The sequence below is a fragment of the Schistocerca gregaria genome, chromosome 1 (assembly GCF_023897955.1).
Source record: "Schistocerca gregaria isolate iqSchGreg1 chromosome 1, iqSchGreg1.2, whole genome shotgun sequence".
NCBI lineage: Eukaryota > Metazoa > Arthropoda > Insecta > Orthoptera > Acrididae > Schistocerca > Schistocerca gregaria.
The window spans coordinates 518,561,209-518,583,456 of NC_064920.1; the positions used below are offsets into that span (position 1 = coordinate 518,561,209).

The following is a 22,248-nucleotide window of genomic DNA, read 5'->3' on the forward strand; positions in this document are numbered from 1 at the left end:
CACTACCGAACTGCACGCGGAAGAAAAGAGCACTTTTATCTTTCTATGTGAGCTCCGATTTAACTTATTTTATTATGATGATTGTTTCTCCCTATATAGGTCGACGTCAATAAAAAATTTTCGAATTTAGAAGAGAATGTTGGCGATTGAAATTTCGTGAGAAGATTTTGCCGCAACGAGAAACGCATTTGTTTTAATGATGGCCACCCCAAATCCTGCCTCATGTCCGTGAGACTCTCCCAATTTCTCTCTAACACAAAACGCGCTGCACTTATTTGAAGTTTCTCGATGCACTCCGTTAACCCTATGTGATAAGGATCCCACACTATGTAGCAGTACTCCAAAACACGATGGACAAGTTTAGTGTGAGCAGTCTCTATAGTGCATCTGTTGCATCTAAGTGTTCTGTCAAAAAAGACAATCTTTGGTTTTCTTTCCCCACAACATTGTCTATCCAATTTACGTTGTTCTTAATTGCAAATCCTAGAATGTAGCTGAATTTACAGGCTTTAGATTTGAATGATTTATCGTACAACCGAAGTTTAATGGGTTCCTTTTAACATTCACGTGGATGACCTCGCACTTTTCACTACTTAAGTTCAATTGCCAACTATGACACCAAACAGATAAATTTTCTACACTCCTGGAAATGGAAAAAAGAACACATTGACACCGGTGTGTCAGACCCATCATACTTGCTCCGGACACTGCGAGAGGGCTGTACAAGCAATGATCACACGCACGGCACAGCGGACACACCAGGAACCGCGGTGTTGGCCGTCGAATGGCGCTAGCTGCGCAGCATTTGTGCACCGCCGCGTCAGTGTCAGCCAGTTTGCCGTGGCATACGGAGCTCCATCGCAGTCTTTAACACTGGTAGCATGCCGCGACAGCGTGGACGTGAACCGTATGTGCAGCTGACGGACTTTGAGCGAGAGCGTATAGTGGGCATGCGGGAGGCCGGGTGGACGTACCGCCGAATTGCTCAACACGTGGGGCGTGAGGTCTCCACAGTACATCGATGTTGTCGCCAGTGGTCGGCGGAAGGTGCACGTGCCCGTCGACCTGGGACCGGACCGCAGCGACGCACGGATGCACGCCAACACCGTAGGATCCTACGCAGTGCCGTAGGGGACCGCACCGCCACTTCCCAGCAAATTAGGGACACTGTTGCTCCTGGGGTATCGGCGAGGACCATTCGCAACCGTCTCCATGAAGCTGGGCTACGGCCCCGCACACCGTTAGGCCGTCTTCCGCTCACGCCCCAACATCATGCAGCCCGCCTCCAGTGGTGTCGCGACAGGCGTGAATGGGGGGACGAATGGAGACGTGTCGTCTTCAGCGATGAGAGTGTCTTTTGTCTTATTGCCAATGATGGCCGTATGCGTGTTTGGTGCCGTGAAGGTGAGCACCACAATCAGGACTGCATACGACCGAGGCACACAGGGCCAACACATGGCATCATGGTGTGGGGAGCAATCTCCTACATTGGCCGTACACCTCTGGTGATCGTCGAGGGGACACTGAATAGGGCACGGTACATCCAAACCGTCATCGAACCCATCGTTCTACCATTCCTAGACCGGCAAGGGAACTTGCTGTTCCAACAGGACAATGCACGTCCGCATGTATCCCGTGCCACCCAACGTGCTCTAGAAGGTGTAAGTCAACTACCCTGGCCAGCAAGATCTCCGGATCTGTCCCCCATTTAGCATGTTTGGGACTGGATGAAGAGTCGTCTCACGCGGTCTGCACGTCCAGCACGAACGCTGGTCCAACTGAGGCGCCAGGTGGGAATGGCATGGCAAGCCGTTCCACAGGACTACATCCAGCATCTCTACGATCGTCTCCATGGGAGAATAGCAGCCTGCATTGCTGCGAAAGGTGGATATACACTGTATTAGTGCCGACATTGTGCATGCTCTGTTGCCTGTGTCTATGTGCCTGTGGTTCTGTCAGTGTGATCATGTGATGTATCTGACCCCAGGAGTGTGTCAATAAAGTTTCCCCTTCCTGGGACAATAAATTCACGGTGTTCTTATTTCAATTTCCAGGAGTGTAAATCGATTTGCAATTTATTTTAATCTTCTGCTGACTTTACTAGACGATTAACGGCACTGTCATCTGCAAACCACCTAAGACGGTTGCTCAGATTGTCTCCTACATCATTTATATCGATAACGAACAGCAGATGGCCTCTAACACTACCTTGAGAACGCCAGAAATCACTTCTGTTTTACTCGATGACTTTCCCTCAATTACCACCTCTCTGTGGCAGGAAGTCACAAATCCAGTCGCGTAACAGATGGTATTCCATAAGCAAGCAATTTGATTGCAAGCCGCTTGTGAGTTGCGCTACCAAAAGCCTTCGGGGGATCTACAAATACAGAATCAATTTGAAATCGCTTGTCTACAGCACTCGGTACTTCGTGTGAGTAAAAACCTACTTGTGTATCACAAATGCGATGTTTTATAAATTCATGTTGACTATAAGTCAAGATACTGTTCTCTTCGAGGTAATTCATAATACGTTCCAAAATCCTGCTGCATGTGGACGTTAATCATACGGGATTGTAATTAAGTGGATTACTCCTATTGCCATTCATGAATAATGGTGTGATTTTTACAGCTTGCTAGTCTCTGGGTACTGATCTTTGGTCGAGCGAGCGGCTATGTGTGATTTTTATGTATGGAGTTATTGCAAAAGCATACTCTGAAAGGTACCTGACTGGTATACAGTCTGGACCGGAAGACTTGCTTTTATTAAGTGATTTAAGTTGCTTCACTACTCCGAGAATATCTGATTCTAAGTTACTCATGTTGACAGATGTTCTTGATTCGAATTCTGGAATGTTTACTTCGTATTCTTTTGTGAAGGAATTTCGGAAGTCTGTGTTTAGTAACGCCTCTTCGGCAGCACTGTGATCGATAGTGTTTCCCATTGCAACTGAATCAACTACATCAGTAGGGTGTAAACAGGTTATCAACAATTTTGACGAACCAAAAGTTGTGGTAAAAAGTATAATTCTTCACTCTGTATAGGAATAGGAAGTAGATGATGGCATATCATGTGCTGTGAACGGTTTTCGTATCTCTTAGATAACTGCGATACAGAAATAAAATCCTTTGTTCAGTTTCAGTCCATATGATTTATTACTAAAAACACACTGGAGTGCAGGATTCCGCCGAAATTTCAAGAGAAGTAGCAATTTATTTTCCCCATACTTCTTATCTCATTGCTTTTCTCCAAAAAAGTGTTATCAATAACAAGTTCTGGGTAATACGTAAGTTCAATTCTTGCCATGTTAAGATCTGCTTCTTTTATCAACATTCAGCCGATTTTATATATATTCATCTTTCTAACATTCTAATGCGGTTGATATTGTGACAGATTCCTGGAACCACGTATCATTGAATTGGTAAGTCAGGAAAGGACAGATCAGTAGTTTACAAAAATTCCTATTCTCCGTGTAAAAATAATTACTGCACTTAAATTGTTACAAGTCCACAGCAGTTATCGTTTCATCAGCTATCAACGGCCCTTAAAAATATTTTATTTTGTTGAAAATATCTGTAGTTCCTGGTCTACCGCATTAGATGAATCACAGTGCTAAATACTATCTTTTTGCGTGCTATCATTTGGCAAAACCTTGTTCCGATATCTCAAACCGTTTATCTGATATTAGAAATGTTACACATATTATGGCTTTTTTGCTGGCGCGCACGTTCAGGATGGAGTACTTTACATAGAATCCATTTTCTCGAGATTGGAATCAGACAGAAACATTCTTCCAGTTTTGAAGAATTGTTTAATAAGTTAGCTACATTTCAAATGAAGCAACTAATGAGCTAACATGCACCAACTACTAATTCATTGCGACCACTATTTTTCACTGCAAACTTTTCGAAATTGTGGCAGTAGTTTACCCAATCTGGAAGTACCACAAAAACTACAACCATTAACGAAATGATATGCAGTTCATCGTGAAACTGACAAATGTTTTCACCAAATAGTTTCACTGAAATCGTCTGAGAGCGATTGCAGATTGGCCAGCAGGCGCGTGACACTCTGTTTTGTCTCAAGGATTATCTGGCGTTTCCGCTCTGCAGGCTGTGACCTCAAACGCCCAACAGGACTCACGGCGTGGAGCTCAGGAAACGTGACAGCGAAAATAGAACCCGAGTTATCGCAGGAAACATGCACAGCTTAATTCAGGGGCCAGCTAGCAAACAGTTGTTTTCTAGTAGTCATACATTCCAACAGCAGCGGAAACCCTTGAAGATTGCACACTCTTTTGTCTCGCGAGGACGAGTCAGTGGTGAATGGTCAAGGCGTATCGTTAGACCGAGACCCAAAAGAGCAAGTGGATGAATGAAAGGAAGGAAGGTAGCTTAGCGTTTAACTTCCCATCCACAATGAGGTCATTAGAGGCGGTGCGAATAGAAATTCTAAAGCGTGTTGAGTAAAGGTGAAAAGGAAAATTTTAAGCGTTGTGTATGTGATTAAATGTTCAAATGAAGTAAATTTGTGAAGTAAAAATGAAGCAGTGAAAGGTAAACAAAATCTATGACTGAGAGCTTGGTTGTTTTCTGTTTGAGAGAATCTGATTATAGACACCCATTAAAATGAGTGAACCGTTTTGTTTAAACATAAAAATGCTAGTCTTTGACCAAACGATATTGTCAATAACAGTTGCAGTTGATACGGGATCACCCAGATAGGACCGTGGATCAAGAGAAACGTTTTGTTTGGTAGGATGAATCACACCCTTGTGGTACCAGGTCGATGGTCGTAACTAGATACGACCTCATCTCGGGTATGGCTGCTCGAAACATGCACCGCGCCTTGGAAACAGACTTTTGAGGGCGATTTTTATGCTGTGGAGGACATTCACCTAGGCTTCCTTGGAACCTATAACGGTATCTAAGGCAATATGTTAACTGCAGATTACTTGATCAATAGTGTGGATCATCTACATCATTTCAAGTTTTTATAAGTCCATCCTTTTGACTGGAGGCCTTGGGGACCACGGATATTCAATATCGTAAGAAAATAAAACGCCTATAGCCGTCCTTATGATATTTGTTGTGTAGATACCAGTTTCGGGGCTTCAATGCACCATCTTCAGGCCTTAGTTGATGCTGAAGGGGTTATCACGAACCATGTATATTGTGCATCAGTGGCCAACATCACTGATTTACGCAGGTGATCTGTAACTGTGATGTCAGCACTCCAGCTGATGGCTGGAGTGCTGACATCACAGTTACAAATAGCCTGCGTAAAACAGTTACGTCGGGCACTGATGCAGTACATATACATACATCAAAAAATGTTTTGCATCACATTGGTTCCCAGAGTTCCAGAACCTGTACAGAAAACTGGAATAGAGATCAACACAAACATTATTTCTGCCCTTTTCATTGCTTATGAAAACCGCACATTGCATGATGTACCACCATACAGCGAGATCTTCAGATGTGGTCATCCAGATTGCTGTACAAACCGGTACCTCTGATACCCAGTAGCACATCCTCTTCCATTGATGCATGCCTGTATTCGTCGTGGCGTACTATCCACATGTTCATCAAGGCACTGTTGGTCCAGACTGTCCCACTCCTCAACGCCCATTCAGCGTAGATCCCTCAGAGCGGTTGGTGGGTCACGTCGTCCAAAAACAGCCCTTTTCAATCTATCCCAGGCATGTTCGATGGGGTTCATGTCTACATCTACATCTACATTTACACTCAGCAAGCCACCCAACGGTGTGTGGCGAAGGACACTTTACGTGCCACTGTCATTACCTCCCTTTTCTGTTCCAGTCGCGTATGGTTCGCGGGAAGAACGACTGCCAGAAAGCCTCCCTGTGCGCTCGAATCTCTCTAATTTTACATTCGTGATCTCCTCGGGAGGTATAAGTAGGGGGAAGCAATATATTCGATACCTCATCCAGAAACGCACTCTCTCGAAACCTGGACAGCAGGCTACACCGCAATGCAGAGCGCCTCTCTTGCAGAGGCTGCCACTTGAGTTTGCTAAACATCTCCGTAACGTTATCACGCTTACCAAATAAGACTGTGACGAAACGCGCCGCTCTTCTTTCGATCTTCTCTATCTCCTCCGTCAACCCGACCTGGTACGGATCCCACACTGATCAGCAATACTCAAGTATAGGTCGAAGGAGTGTTTTGTAAGCCACCTCCTTTGTTGACGGACTACATTTTCTAAGGGCTCTCCCAATGAATCTCAACCTGGTACCCGCTTTACCAACAATTAATTTTATATGATCGTTCCACTTCAAATCGTTCTGCACGCATACTCCCAGATATTTTATAGAAGTAACTGCTACCAGAGTTTGTTCCGCTATCATATAATCATACAATAAAGGATCCTTCTTTCTATGTATTCGCAATACAGTACATTTGTCTATGTTAAGGGTCAGTTGCCACTCCCTGCACCAAGTGTCTATCCGCTGCAGATCTTCCTGCATTTCGCTGCAATTTTCTAATGCTGCAACTTCTCTGTATACTACAGCATCATCCGCGAAAAGCAGCATGGAACTTCCGACACTATCTACTAGGTCATTTATATATATATACATATATTGTGAAAAGCAATGGTCCCATAACAATCCCCTGTGGCAAGCCAGAGGTTACTTTAACGTCTGTAGACGTCTCTCCATTGAGAACAACATGCTATGTTCTGTTTGCTAAAAACTCTTCAATCCAGCCTCACAGCTGGTCTGATATTCCGTAGGCTCTTACTTTGTTTATCAGGCGACAGGGCGGAACTGTATCGAACACCTTCCGGAAGTCAAGGAAAATAGCATCTACCTGGGAGCCTGTATCTAATATTTTCTGGGTCTCATGACCAAATAAAGCGAGTTGGGTCCCACACTATCGCTGTTTCCGGAATCCATGTTGATTCCTACAGAGTAGATTCTGGGTTTCCAGAAACGATATGATACACGAGCAAAAAAACATGTTCTAAAATTCTACAACAGATCGACGTCAGAGCTATAGGTCTATAGTTTTGCGCATCTGCTCGACGACCCTTCTTGAAGACTGGGGCTACCTATGCTCTTTTCCAATCATTTGGAACCTTCCGTTCCTCTAGAGATTTGCCGTACACGGCTATTAGAAGGGGGGGGGGGGGGAAGTTCTTTCTCGTACTCTGTGTAGAATCGAATTGGTATCCCGTCAGGTCCTGTGGACTGGCCACTCTAGTCAAGCGATGTTGTTATCCTGAAGGAAGTTATCAGAAGATGAGCACGATGGGGGCCGCGAATTGTCGTCCATGGAGACGAATGCTTCGCCAATATGCTGCCGATATGGTTGCAATATAGATCGGTGGATGAGTCACGTATCGTAAAGTCGCTCCGGCGCGTTCCATGACCACCAGGGGCGTACGTCGGCCCCACATAATACCACCCCAAAACGTCAGGGAGCCCCCACCTTGCTGCACTCGCAGGAAAGTGTGTCTAAGGCGTTAAGCCTGCCCGGTTTGCCTCCAAACACGTTTCCGACGATTGTCTGGTTGCAGGCATATGCGACACTCGTCGGTGAAGAGAACATGATTCCAATTCTGAGCGGTCCATTCGGCATGTTCTTGGGCCCATCTGTACCGCGGTGCATGATTGCAAAGATGGACCTCGCCATGGACGTCGGGAATGAAGTTGCGCATCACGCAGCCTATTGGGCACAGTTTGAGTCGTAACACGACGTCCTGTGGCTGCACGGAAAGCATTATTCAACACGGTGGCGTTCTGTCAGGATTCCTCCGAGCCATAATCCGTAGGTAGCGGTCATCCACTGCAGTGGTAGCCCTTGGGCGGCCTGAGCGAGGCATGTCATCGACAGTTCCTGTCTTTCTGTATCTCCTCCATGTCCGAGCAACATCTCTTTGGTTCACTTGTAGATGCCTGGACACTTCCCTTGTAGAGAGCCCTTCCTGGCACAAAGTAACACTGTGGACACGATCGAACCGGGGTATTGACCGTCTAGGCATGTCGAACTACAGACAACATGATCCGCGTACCTCCTTCCTGGTGGAATGAATGGAACTGATCGGCGGTCGGATTCCCTCCGTCTAATAGGCGCTGCTCATGCACGGTTTTTTACATCTTTGGGTGGCTGTAGTTACATCTCTGAACTCAGTTACACAGAGCAAGATTTCAGATACGTACTGTCGTTTTTCCACAGCCACAAAGCTCGTTATATGCATGTACCAATGATGAACAGGAACTTGCATATCATTATATTAAAAAAAAACTACCACCTTAGGTTAGCCACTGTCTTATAGCTTCGACGACGCTGTCTGAGGTTTTCACAGGACTAAAGAGATGTTGCTGTAAGGTGCTAACTCGAGACCGTATAGTGTTAGTGGTAAGACACTTGAGCAAGGCTTGGCAATGGTCACAAAACTGTTTTGAGGACTAGCGTTATTGTGTTGCAAGCGATAGCTTGTCTTGTCTCTGGCCCGGCTCTGTAAATTTGGGCTTCAAGTCTAGTCTGTCATCTTGTAGCGTTCTGGATTAACGGTTGCTTTAGACTCCAGGACACCGAAAAGAGACATATCATGCATATCCTAGAAGACTAAGCACATCACTTTTCCTGCAGATGGCTGTATGTTGAATTTCTCCGTTAGAGAATTGCCATATCGCTATTGCTTGGGCTATGTTTTAGATTCCAGCTCACAGTGCTGATACCGCCTCTCATCTCTCGTGGCGTGGTATTATGAAAATTATCGCTTTGTCTCATTTTGTTCCAACAGGCCCTGAAAATTTTCTCTTTAATAGTTGTTTTTAACATGGTGTAAGCGTCACATACACTCTGCTTATCTTAACAAGTTTCTTGTGGTGGTCATTTTTGCAGCAGCATCAGAAGAGGCACCAATGTTAGCACTGAATAGGGGAACATGGAGGAATTTTATAAGGGGGCTATGCTCCAGACTGAACGCTGAAAGGCATAATCAGTCTTAAATGATGATGATGATGATGATGATAAAGGGTGTTCCAGAAATGTTGCGTCAAATTTCGTGGTGTTGCAGATGGTGTCCTGAGGAACAAATCGGGACAGTAATTTGTGGTTGGCTGCGAACTCTCAGTGCGTCAGCTCCGGTTGCGTCCGTCGGCGAGGACACAACAAACACTAACTGCAGGAAGACGTACACGATCAATTACGTGACCTTCATTCCAGATGCAATCTCAATAGAGCGGAGTTCGTGAGAATTCTGCTCCAGTACTAGAAGATATTCCTTACAGCACAAATTAGTCTGAACATCTTCACAGGAGCACTGCGTATTTCACATGTTTGTAACGGTTTAAGTTTTGTGGCTCGCACACTCAGGTCAATACAAAATAGCAGGCAGGCATTAGTATCGGAATGACCTTCATAGAACACTGCTATGAGTGTTGGTCATCTGGCACAACATTCAAATATAAATTATCCCAGGCTTCTGTATTCTGATATATTATCTTGCTGGTAGTAGGTCTGCATCCTTTCCAACTAAAAGCCTGAAGAGGGTCACAATAAGAACCTCAGCGTGGGCAAACAAACAGCATGCTCGGAATTGAGAATCAATTTGTGGTAAGGTTCTATGGGACCAAACTACTGAGATCATCGGTCCCTAGGATTACACACTAATCAAACTAACTTAAACTAACTTACGCTAAGGACAGCACACAAACTCATGCCCGAGTGAGGACTCAAAATTCCGACGGGGGGAGCCGCGCGGCTCGGAATTGAGAAATATCAGCCCGGAGGTATCATAGACTAATATGGATCCTCTCTTGTTCTAGATAAATAGTCTTCCACCATATATCCAAGAGTAAACAGTAGTTCTCTTTGCTGTTGATTAAAGAATTATGATAAACAGTAAAGCGGAAGCTACAAGTATTTATTCTATTAGAAACCTCTACTGGAATTAACATGTTACAGACATTAAACGTCTAAGCTCCGACAGTTTTGTGTTACGTGTAATATAATATTTTGAAGATCAAAACTCAAAACGTTGATTTACTTTATGTATCTTGATTGACTAATGTGTCTTTGTACCATATTCTGGGATAACTCGTGGTTGAGGAAAAAGCTCCGTTGCACAGAACAGTGTACTAAAGATGGTATGTCGTGTGCACTATACATCTACAGACAGCTCTGAAATTCACAGTAAGTGCCCTGCAGAGCCTTCTGGAGCCACCTTTAGTCTATTGTTGCACTTTTTGACTCTCGAACAGCGCGCGCGAAAAAACAAACAAATATTTCTGTGCGAGCTCTTGTTTTTTTCTTATTTTACTTAAATGATCCATTCTCCCTATTTAGTTTTTCGTCAACAAAGTACTTTCACATTTGAAGGAGAAAGCTGATGGTTGAAATTTGGAGAGAAGGTCTCACTGCAACAAAAATGCAACAAAAAAGTCTTTGTTTTAACGACTCACAACTTGCGCATATCTGTGACACTGTGCCCCGTATTTCCAGATAATACACAATGAGCTAGCCTTCTTTGGAATTTTTCGATGTCCTCCGTCAGTCCTATCTGGTAATGATATCATACCACACAGAAGTGCTTCAGAAGAGGTCGGAGAAGTGTAGTGTAGGCAGTCTTTTTTAGTAGATCTGTTGCATCTTCGATGTGTTCTACCAAAAAAACGCACTCTTAGGTTTGTCCTTGCCCACAAATTTTTCCGTGTGGTTGTTCGAATTTGGTCCGCAGCTCGTGGTCGTGCTGTAGCGTTCTCGCTTCCCACGCCCGGGTTCCCGGGCTCGATTCCCGACGGGGTCAGGGATTTTCTCTGCCTCGTGATGACTGGGTGTTGTGTGATGTCCTTAGGTTAGTTAGGTTTAAGTAGTTCTAAGTTGTAGGGGACTGATGACCATAGATGTTAAGTCCCATAGTGCTCAGAGCCATTTGAACCATTTGTTCGAATTTAAGCTGTTCCTAATTGTAATCACTTGGTATTTAGTTGAATTTGCTGCCTTGAAATTTCAGTGGTGTATCCTGTAACCGAAATGTAATGGATTCCTTTTGGTAATTATGTGGATTACGTCACACTTCTAATTTTTAGAGTTAAGCAAATTTTCGCACCATACAGATATCTTGTCTAAATCTAGAATCTCTTGCAGTCTCCTCTTTAATCAGTTAAGCACACTGGCAACAGCTTCACAGCTCATTTACTTCCTTATGAAGTTTGATGTCGATAATGATAGTTTGAAGACTACAATAACACTCATAAATACGAGGGGCGTGCATTAAGTAACGCAACCCCTTTTTTCGGAAATCAGGTTGGTTTTATTCAGGATTACGATACACTGTATTATTCCCCAGTCTTTTGGCTGCAAAGCCCTACTTTTCAACGTAATCTTCGTCCAGTGCTACGGCTTTACTCCAGCTTACTGGGAGGGCCCGTGTGCACGCACGGTACCACTCCAGTGGTCGGCGTCGGAACCAACGTCTTGCTGTATCAACAGCCTCTCCGTCATCTACGTACTGCTTCCCACGGAGCGCATCCTCCACTGGGCCACACAGTTGGAAGTCGGCAGGTGCGAGATCCCGTCTGTAGCGCGGATGGCGAAGAACAGTCCAATGAAGTTGTTGGACGTGAGGCCCATCAGTTATGCAAAACACCGTCTTTTCTCAGTACCCAAACATGTTTCGGCACCACTGTGCCATCATCAGTGGGTTTTCGTTTTTATTTGTTCTGCAATGTGACATTTTTGTTAAATGATCATAAAATTATGTGCATCTTTAGTTAAAACAACAGATCGTTTCTTTTTGTAAATACCTTTACATTTGGTGTGCATGAATTTTCTGTATCACTTGTGTGTCAGTAACTACAGGTAGCTTGTCATCTGCAACCAAACGATGTTGATGAGAAAGTTTCCTGCTGGGAGTTAACCTATCTTCTGCGATGTAATTTAGTTTGTCGCGATTTTTTCGCGCCTATATTCGCTTTTACTTACGTTTTCGTGTGGCAAGCACTTCCACTCTCCTCATCATGCTGTGTTGTGATGCGAACGTAACTATAACAAGTATTTTCCACAAATAACGTAGTAAAACACCTTTCACTTCAACAAAACGCAGTGTGATTGTGGTTTGTTGTGTGTCCCAGCCCAGTCAGTGTTCACTTGTTCACCAGAGAGTTCGGCGCCAACTTTGAAATAGTTTGCATTTTATCTTCGTGTGTTTGCGCGCGCGCGCTTGTGTGTGTGTGTGTGTGTGTGTGTGTGTGTGTGTGTGTGTGTGTGTGTTTTCTGTGAGCTTCTTAGCTGTGTGTGTTGTCTTTTATATGGTATTCCTGGGGCACCACACATCCAACAATTTTAACTGAAAACACGGCTAACCCAAGGAGCTGCAAACCAAAACGATGAATAGTCCAATGAAGTTTTGTGAGCCCCTCTGAGGTGCGCAGACTTGTGCGAGTACTTGTGTTGTCATGGAGAAGGAGAAGTTCGTTTGCATTTTTGTGGCGTCGAACACGATGACGTCGTTTCTTCAATTTCCTGAGGTTGGGCAGAACACACTTCAGAGTTGGTCGTTGGACCGTGAGGGGTACAAACAGTAACCCGTTCACAGTCCCACAAGACCGTCACCGTGACTTTACTGGCTGAGGGTATGGGTTTGCACTTTCTCTTCGAACGAAAGGAAGGTGGTGTGGCGCCACTGCATGGATTGCCGTTCTAAATGGAACCTATGGTTCGTCCCCTGAGAAAATAATTCTCGCGATCAGCCTCCGGACAGATGCTCCTTCGTTGCTGTTTATTGTCTTATGTTAGGCGATGACGAACCCAGCGGGCACAAACGTTTGAATGCCCCAAGTGGTGGACGACTGTGTGAGAGCTACCAAAGTGTTGTGCAGCGTGGTGTTTGACTGCGATCCGTCGACCAATTCGAAATGGCAGTGTCCACGAGTTCCAGCACTGTACGAGTGACAGCTGTTTGCGGCTGCGCGGCAAGCGGTAGATCGGACAGGTTTGGGCAATCTTCTTACTCCGCAAACATTCTGCAAGCGCCTATGAATATCGGTAATGCTCTCGTTTTCCGCCGAAAAACAGCTGTCTGCTGGGAACGCTTCTCCGTAACAGATGCCACTTCCAAGGCAACTTACAGCGTCGCCGCCTATCTGAACTTTATGAAACTACAAGGGCTGAAGCAGGAATATTCCAGGATGTCCCACAGCAAATTCTGCATGTTTTCAACCCAAAGTGCTGGAGGAAAAATATGTGTTGCATTCCGTATTGAACGCCCCTCATATTATGTTATAATGTTACAAGGACTAGTTATTTACACAATTCACCATTTGGCCTTAATGTGGCACAGAAGAAAGGTGTGAGGTATTTAGCTGATAAAATCTTTGACCATCCAACTAGAGACATAAAGAACTGAAATATTTTGGTGGTAAGTTCCTGTGGGACCAAACTGCTGAGGTCATCGGCCCCTAAGCTTACACACTACTTAATCTAACTTAAACTAACTTACGCTAATGACGACACAAACACCCATTCCCGAGGGAGGACTCGAACCTCAGACGCAGGGAACCGCGCGCACCGTGACAAGGAGCCTTAGACCGCACGGCTACCCTGCGTGGCCCTCAAACTGAAATCATTGTGTGTGTGGATGTGTGACAGAGAGAGAGAGAGCGAGAGAGAGAGAGAAAGAGAGAGAAAGAGAGAGAGAGACTCCATAATCTTGTTAATGGTCTGCATGTTGTAATATTTTCTGGTGAGTTGTTTCACATCAAACGATAGAGGGAACAAGAAAGCAATGAACTAAGTGAACGCGACTCACGCGTGCGCAGCGGCAGCGACGGCGAGGGCGGCGACGACGTCGCAGGGCACGAAGTCGACGAAGCGCCTGGGGTCGGCGGCGGCGACGCGGAACACGCCGTGGGCGGCGCCCACCAGGAAGGCGCCGGCGCTGCTGCCGTCGCCCACCGCGCCGCCGCTCCAGCCCGCCACCGGCTCGCGCGCGGCGCCACATACTGCACACACACCGCCACCCTCGTCACACCTCTTACACTTGCACTGTCTAGTAATAGGCTTACGTATATTGGAGGTGGGAGGGAGGAAGGGAAGGGAAGGGAAGGGAAGGGAAGGGAAGGGAAGGGAAGGGAAGGGAAGGGAAGGGAAGGGAAGGGAAGGGAAGCGACTATTGATGACAGTTGCTTCGGAAATTTATGCGAAATCAGCGGCTATGAGTGAAAATGTGTGAGCGACCACGACTCGAGCCCAGGATGCGTTAACCTCTGCGCCATCCAGACAGTATTTATGGCAAGTGCACCGACTATCTCGGCCCGCCCCTCAGTCGACCCGCACCCCCACCTACCCTCAGTCCCTGTCCATGTCGTACATGCTCGCTACTTGGAGATCCCGCAGGCCTTTCCCCCTCGCTTTTCCTCATCCCCTGTCCTTCCCTCTTCCCCCATCCCTTCCTTCTTCCCTTTCCACTCCCCTTCCCTTCGTCCCATCACCTTCCACCCTCAATCTACACTCCTGGAAATGGAAAAAAGAACACATTGACACCGGTGTGTCAGACCCACCATACTTGCTCCGGACACTGCGAGAGGGCTGTACATGCAATGATCACTCGCACGGCACAGCGGACACACCAGGAACCGCGGTGTTGGCCGTCGAATGGCGCTAGCTGCGCAGCATTTGTGCACCACCGCCATCAGTGTCAGCCAGTTTGCCGTGGCATACGGAGCTCCATCGGAGTCTTTAACACTGGTAGCATGCCGCGACAGCGTGGGCGTGAACCGTATGTGCAGTTGATGGACTGAGCGAGGGCGTATAGTGGGCAGGCGGGAGGCCGGGTGGACGTACCGCCGAATTGCTCAACACGTGGGGCGTGAGGTCTCCACAGTACATCGATGTTGTCGCCAGTCGTCGGCGGAAGGTGCACATGCCCGTCGACCTGGAACCGGACCGCAGCGACGCACGGGTGCACGCCAAGACCGTAGGATCCTACGCAGTGCCGTAGGGGACCGCACCGCCACTTCCCAGCAAATTAGGGACACTGTTGCTCCTGGGGTATCGGCGAGGACCATTCGCAACCGTCTACATGAAGCTGGGCTACGGTCCCGCACACCGTTAGGCCGTCTTCCGCTCACGCCCCAACATCGTGCAGCTCACCTCCAGTGGTGTCGCGACAGGCGTGAATGGAGGGACGAATGGAGACGTGTCGTCTTCAGCGATGAGAGTCGCTTCTGCCTTGGTGCCAATAATGGTCGTATGCGTGTTTGGCGCCGTGCAGGTGAGTGCCACAATCAGGACTGCATACGACCGAGGCACACAGGGCCAACACCCAGCATCATGGTGTGGGGAGCGATCTCCTACACTGGCCGTACACCTCTGGTGATCGTCGAGGAGACAGTGAATAGTGCACGGTAGATCCAAACCGTCATCGAACCCATCGTTCTACCATTCCTAGACCGGCAAGGGAACTTGATGTTCCAACAGGACAATGCACGTCCGCATGTATCCCGTGCCACCCAACGTGCTCTAGAAGGTGTAAGTCAACTACCCTGGCCAGCAAGATCTCCGGATCTGTCCCCCATTGAGGATGTTTGGGACTGGATGAAGCGTCGTCTCACGCGGTCTGCACGTCCAGCACGAACGCTGGTCCAACTGAGGCGCCAGGTGGAAATGGCGAGGCAAGCCGTTCCACAGGACTACATCCAGCATCTCTACGATCGTCTCCATGGGAGAATAGCAGCCTGCATTGCTGCGAAAGGTGGATATACACTGTACTAGTGCCGACATTGTGCATGCTCTGTTGCCTGTGTCTATGTGCCTGTGGTTCTGTCAGTGTGATCATGTGATGTATCTGACCCCACGAATGTGTCAATAAAGTTTCCCCTTCCTGGGACAATGAATTCACGGTGTTCTTATTTCAATTTCCAGGAGTGTATGTAACATGTACCTGAGCTGCAGTGTTCGGATAGTGTCGGTTATTTCGGACGTTTCCGAGGGAACAGACACCACGCGTTCATATAACTGATTCGTCTCGATGGGCAATGAACCCACCACTTCCAGTGCGGATGCAAAATTAGGAAAATTTGGAAATTTGGGGTTAGATCTTACGGGACCAAACTGCTGATGCGCTACTTAATCTAACTGCACTACTTAATCTAACAAACTAGCTTACGTTAAGGACATATAATATAATAAAATAATGGAATAGATGATAATAAAATGTTGAAATGATTTAATGTATTGAATTAATGACATTAATTTTTCGGCATGAATGACAAGCACAATAAGCTGAGCTATGCCTGGAAATAAGTTCGTGTTAGTTCATACTATTTTGCAGGGCGAAGTAGTTTCTTTCTCCGCTGCAGTTTTGTGCTTACCATTCTTTATAATGCTACGTTTGGTCGCCGTGTTCCCTTAAAGCTTATCGGAGCTTCGTAATTTTCCAAAGCACACAGGTGGACTTCAGTTCTTGTAATTATTGTACTATTTGAAATAACAACTCACACGACCTTTCTGTTAATAAAACAATACTGTATTTTTCTACACGGTGCACATATGAAATACATACTCCTCACTTATTCATAGCGACCCCAAATTGGAGGTCTACAATTACTCGCTAAAAATGGCGTGCTTCTCACTCGTTCACTAGCTGAGCGCTAATCCTTCCTTCCTCCTACTGGTACCAGAAAAAATCCTCTGTTTTTTTACGACTGAAAGTCAAAAATATATGACGGTAGGCATAGGCTCTATGATGGGCTATCTCTTCTTTCTCTTTGCCTTTAAAGAAGACGAAAACATAAAAGAAATGCAAAAGGTTTCTTTCTCTTTGCCTTTAAAGAAGACGAAAACATAAAAGAAATGCAAAAGGTTTATCACAGACAACACACACACACACACACACACACACATGCCCGACAAAGGAGTCGAACCTCCGACGGGGGGAGCAACGCGGACCGTGCAAGGCGCCTCACACCGGGCGGTTACCCCCCTCGCGGCAAAATTAGGTACGAATTCCTGTGGGAATCGGAAAGTAGCGAGAGTGCAGGATATGGACACAGACTGCGGACAGATACCGCAAGGTAAGACTGTGGTTCAGCCGGGAGGCGTGCCCACTTAGTCTGAGTAATTGCGATCGCGATGAACCCTGTGTCTGGGTGAGGCAGTGGTTAAAGCAACTGCATAGATAGCAGGAGGTACGGGTTCGAATCCCAGTCCGGATCGCATTTCCACTCGTCGCCGCTGATTCCGCATAAAAGTCCCGATGCAGCTGACATGAATAGTCCCTTCTTTTTCCTTCCTCCCGCCTCTAACCTCAATTTGCTGTATCACAGCTGCGAATACCGCATGGTACCGTTTCACATATGTCCGAAAGAACAGAGAATGCGCACTCATATAATAATAAATCTGTAAAACCATTGTGTATCTGTCTTTGAACACACTAATCTGCAGAATTACTAGCCACATTCTTATGGGGTATTCACTGATAATTTCATCCTTGCTATGGGCATCGTATAAGCTCTAGTTCATTAAAATCGGATCACGAAAAGAAAATATATATCTGTACAAAAATGTATCTATGTCATATATATGTTGCACGTCTTCTCCAAAAGCAATGACCGAATTCAAGCAAACATGGTACACATATCACTTACTGCCTGGAAAGAAACACTGTGGATCTAAGAATCACCTATCTACCGAAGAGGTAAAGGGGGGGAGGGCTGAAAAAGGAAAGTGGGCCGAGATGATAGAATACAAAAATTTTATTTATCTAGTATTTGAGAACCAGAGCACTTAGAGCCTTGCAACAAACTAACAAACTTTGTACATAATTTCAAAGTCCTACGAAATTTGTTCTAGCTGACACTTCCTACACAATGATGAAATGAAAGAAACGTTATCCCTTACTAAATTTTCGCTGTTCATTTTCGCAACAGTCTTGAAGTTTCAATTTACACTGATGTGACAGAAGTCACGGGATAAAGATATGCACACAAACGGATGACGGTAGCATCGCGTACACAAAATATAAAACGCAGTGGCGCAGATGTCATTTGCATTCAGGTGATTCGTGTGAAAATGTTTCCAACTTCATTACGGTTGCACGACGGGAATTAGCAGACTCTGAACGCGGGATGGTAATTGGAGCTACACACATGCGACATTTAATTTCGGAAATAGTTAGGATTTCAATATTCCACGATGCACAGTGTCAAGAGCGTGCCGAGAATATCGAATTCCAGGCAATACCTCTCACCCGAACAAAGCAGTGGCCGACGGTCTTCAATTACATCTACATCTACATCTACATTTATACTCCGCAAGCCACCCAACGGTGTGTGGCGGAGAGCACTTAACGTGCCACTGTCATTACCTCCCTTTTCTGTTCCAGTCTCGTATGGTTCGCGGGAAGAACGACTGTCTGAAAGCCTCCCTGTGCTCTCGAATCTCTCTAATTTTACATTCGTGATCTCCTGGGGAGGTATAAGTAGGGGGAAGCAATATATTCGGTACCTCATCCAGAAACGCACTCTCTCGAAACCTGGCGAGCAAGCTACACTGCGATGCAGAGCGCCTCTCTTGTAGAGTTTGCCACTTGAGTTTGTTAAACATCTCCGTAACGCTATCACGGTTACCAAATAACCCTGTGACGAAACGCGCCGCTCTTCTTTGGATCTTCTCTATCTCCTCCGTCAACCCGATCTGGTACTGATCCCACACTGATGAGCAATACTCAAGTATAGGTCGAACGAGTGTTTTGTAAGCCACCTCCTTTGTTGACGGACTACATTTTCTAAGGATTCTCCCAATGAATCTCAACCTGGCACTCGCCTTACCAACAATTAATTTTATATGATCATTCCACTTCAAATCGTTCCGCACGCATACTCCCAGATATTTTACAGAAGTAACTGCTCCCAGTGTTTGTTCCGCTATCATATAATCATACAATAAAGGATCCTTCTTTCTATGTATTCGCAATACATTACATTTGTCTATGTTAAGGGTCAGTTGCCACTCCCTGCACCAAGTGCCTATCCGCTGCAGATTTTCCTGCATTAACGACCGAGAACAGCGGCGTTTGCTTCGAGTGGTCAGTGCTTATACAACCTTCTATGTGTTTAACCCACAATTCCACACTATTTGTTGCATGAGTATAGCTACTACGTACGCTATCCAGTATTTGAGAGCGAGAGCAGTTAGTGACTTACAACAAACCTCACAGATAATTTCAAACCTTTACGAAACTTTTTCTCTCTGACAACCCCTCAAAACGTGAAAGGAATCAAATTTATCGCTTACTACATTTTCACTGTTCGTGAAATAAAACGTGCATCAAACAGGACTTCATTCGCAACACATTTAGCAGACTTGTCTGAATATAGTATGCCGCTGAATGAACCTAAAAAATTGTACGACACAGTACCAGAGATGAGGGAAGGCGGAGAGAGAAAGATAGAGGGGAGGAGGAAATGAGCAGAGGGAGAGTACTCTGTAGACAGAGAGAGAGAGAGAGAGAGAGAGAGAGAGAGAGAGAGAGAGAGATAGAGAATAACACGTGGACGAAGAGAAGGGCAGGGCAGGAAGAGATGGTTAGAGTGTCGAGGGGAGGGGGGGGGGGGTGAGATAGAGGAGATGGGCAATGGGCAGAAAGAGAAGAAAGGAAGAGTTGTACCAATAAAATTGTTGTAAATACACTCCAGCAGAGCAACACGTGGCATTCAGCTGGTTTAAAATGCGATACTTCATGAGAAAGTAAATTTTGTCTCTGGTCTGCCATTCCATACACTATATCTCGCTGGCTTCAATCTCTTAGAGGAATTCTGTCGATCGTAAAATCGACGAACTTTATGGTAAACGTACTTCCGTGGGGGTGAACCCCATATAGTGACTTCCAGCAACACGACCTTGGTTCACTGCCAGGCTACTATGAGCGCTGCAGGTCTATCAGTCCATCACCTCTATCTCTTGTTGGGTGGATAAAACCTTTCATATTTGTTTTTGTTTCGTGGTAAACAGAAGCTGGTTCCGTCGCATTTTGTTTTCGATTACGACTTCTTGGGCCAACTACACCATCATCGATTGGAAGTGGACTGCTATCATGTCAGCACTTAACCCTGGTGAATGCAAAATTCGCCTGCACCAAACATGGTTAATGTGAAACGAGGGAGTTAATCGTGGTTAAAGTTGACCAGGATAGAGATGCAATTGTCTTGAACTGACCATATTTAAAATAAAGACATTCCATGATGGCAGCTTTTGGTGTTTTAGATGGCATAGAAGATTAAGAAATGTTGTATCTTGGCCTTCTAAGTAAGGACCTTTGGAGACTTCTGACACAAAGGGAGCCGAAATCATGGTCATTATCTGAGCTCATCAGCATCCAAGAACACATGTAGACTGAGGTCACTGACATTTCCACATGTAAGAGGTCCCAAGTACCGAGGTCAAGTAGGAATGGTAATCACAGGAGAAAGAGGGGGGGGGGGGGCGGGAGGATGTGTATAAAAGAGCTGGCAGTTAGTCCAACAAGTTAAATCATTTCCAAATGGCACCACTTCTGTTTGAAATCATCTATAAAGTAACTTCTATTGGGTGCAAACGTGTAATGATGGTTTAACACAAGACATGCAATGTGAAGTGGTGCTAGAAATCGAGAAGGCTCGACGGATTACATAGGTAGTATCGCAGACAGAGTTGGACCATCTGGTTACCAGGCTGGAGTACATTGAAGGGTTGATGATAACAGGCAATGACCCATTCCCACCACCTATGCACATCATGAAGCATACAGCACCAGTCCACGAGATGCATGAGGATAGGGTCCTCCATATAATAACGAAAGCAAGTGGCTCTGCAAAATGTCTGTACCTACAATACGTGAGTGTTGTAAACATAAAGGAACGTACAGTGCACAGTGGATAGTCACAGACAGACTGAAGCAATGGCATCTGTAAGTGAAGAAACTCCTCAATGATGCAAACTACGTGAGTGAGCACAATGAATGGGATGAGCGGTGCACAGACAAGTGTATAAGTACATGTGTGCAGTCTAAGCCAAGAGACATTAGAACATTAATAGGATGAAAGGTGATACAGGCAGATTTTATGGTGTATAAAACACGAATGTTTATAAAGATATGAAAAGAACATGATTGGGATGTATAAAAAAGAGCAGTGAAAAAGAAGAAGTTGTGTGTGTGTGTGTGTGTGTGTGTGTGTGTGTGTGTGTATTATGCATAATGCATATGTACAAAAAATTGAAATAAACACTTTTTATAACACTGGAGGTATTTAAAAATACTTAATCTTTACAACATATAAAACAAAGATAAATTAAATTATACATATATCCAATCACATGTTATAAACAGAATGGTGGTTAGCAGCAAAGGGAAAAATGCATTAGAAATTAATGCATTTAAAGTAATACATATGTGTATACAGGATGCAGTAGTTGCATTTATCTTTTAACAGTCTTTAAACTTATCAAGTGTAGTGCCAGACAATTCCCTATTCGAAATGGCTGTAATGGGTCAAGGCTACAACACATCAAGAACAATCATTCAGCTACAAAATCAGGTAGCAAGATAATGTTTGCACACATTCTTAGGAAAATAATATGTGAATTTTGTACTACCTTGCTGCTATAAAGAAAAAAATGAAACATACACAGTGTTCAAAAAGTACACACACACACACACACACAGACACACACACACACGCACACACACACACTGTGCGAGTATGGTGGGGCTGTGATCCTGTCCCCACAGATGTCTGAGCTACGGTCGTAACATGACAGGCTGAATGCAACACAGTATGTACCACAATTCTCGTGATTCAAAGTTAACATGGTGCCCCATTGATGAGCATCATCTGCACCAGCCCAGAGACATGCTAAGTAGCCTTCAACAGTGACAGCTATTGTAGTCATACATTGCACACCCTTGACCCACCTTGCGGTGACACCTAACCCTGTATAGTGTGCTTACATTTTTGAGTGAAGGCTTATAAACTCCACCATCAGCAACGCATTCGCCCCATTCCTCAACAAACCGATAATTTTAGTACTAGCAGATAGTATGCCATATGTATTGGGACAGCACGTAGTCACCTCATATGGATCACACCCCTTTATACAGTAAATGGTTTTCACTTTGTCCATGTGAAGCAGCTTTGGAATATAAAATGAGTTGTGGACAGACACAACGAAAATAGTATGTGTGGAGTTTTGATAGGTCCAGTACACACATATCAACATAATATGGTTTCAGGAACTCTG

At 45.3% G+C, this 22,248-nt stretch overlaps 1 protein-coding gene across 1 annotated transcript in view; it reads right to left on the reverse strand.

The window, feature by feature from the left end:
* Window positions 1-22,248, reverse strand: part of LOC126354620 (putative fatty acyl-CoA reductase CG5065) — a 132,323-nt gene that overhangs the window by 21,226 nt on the left and 88,849 nt on the right. Inside the window, exon 6 of the mRNA XM_050004384.1 lies at window positions 13,781-13,973. Within this exon, the coding sequence (XP_049860341.1) occupies window positions 13,781-13,973 (193 nt within the window). The remainder of the gene's footprint in view (window positions 1-13,780; window positions 13,974-22,248) is intronic.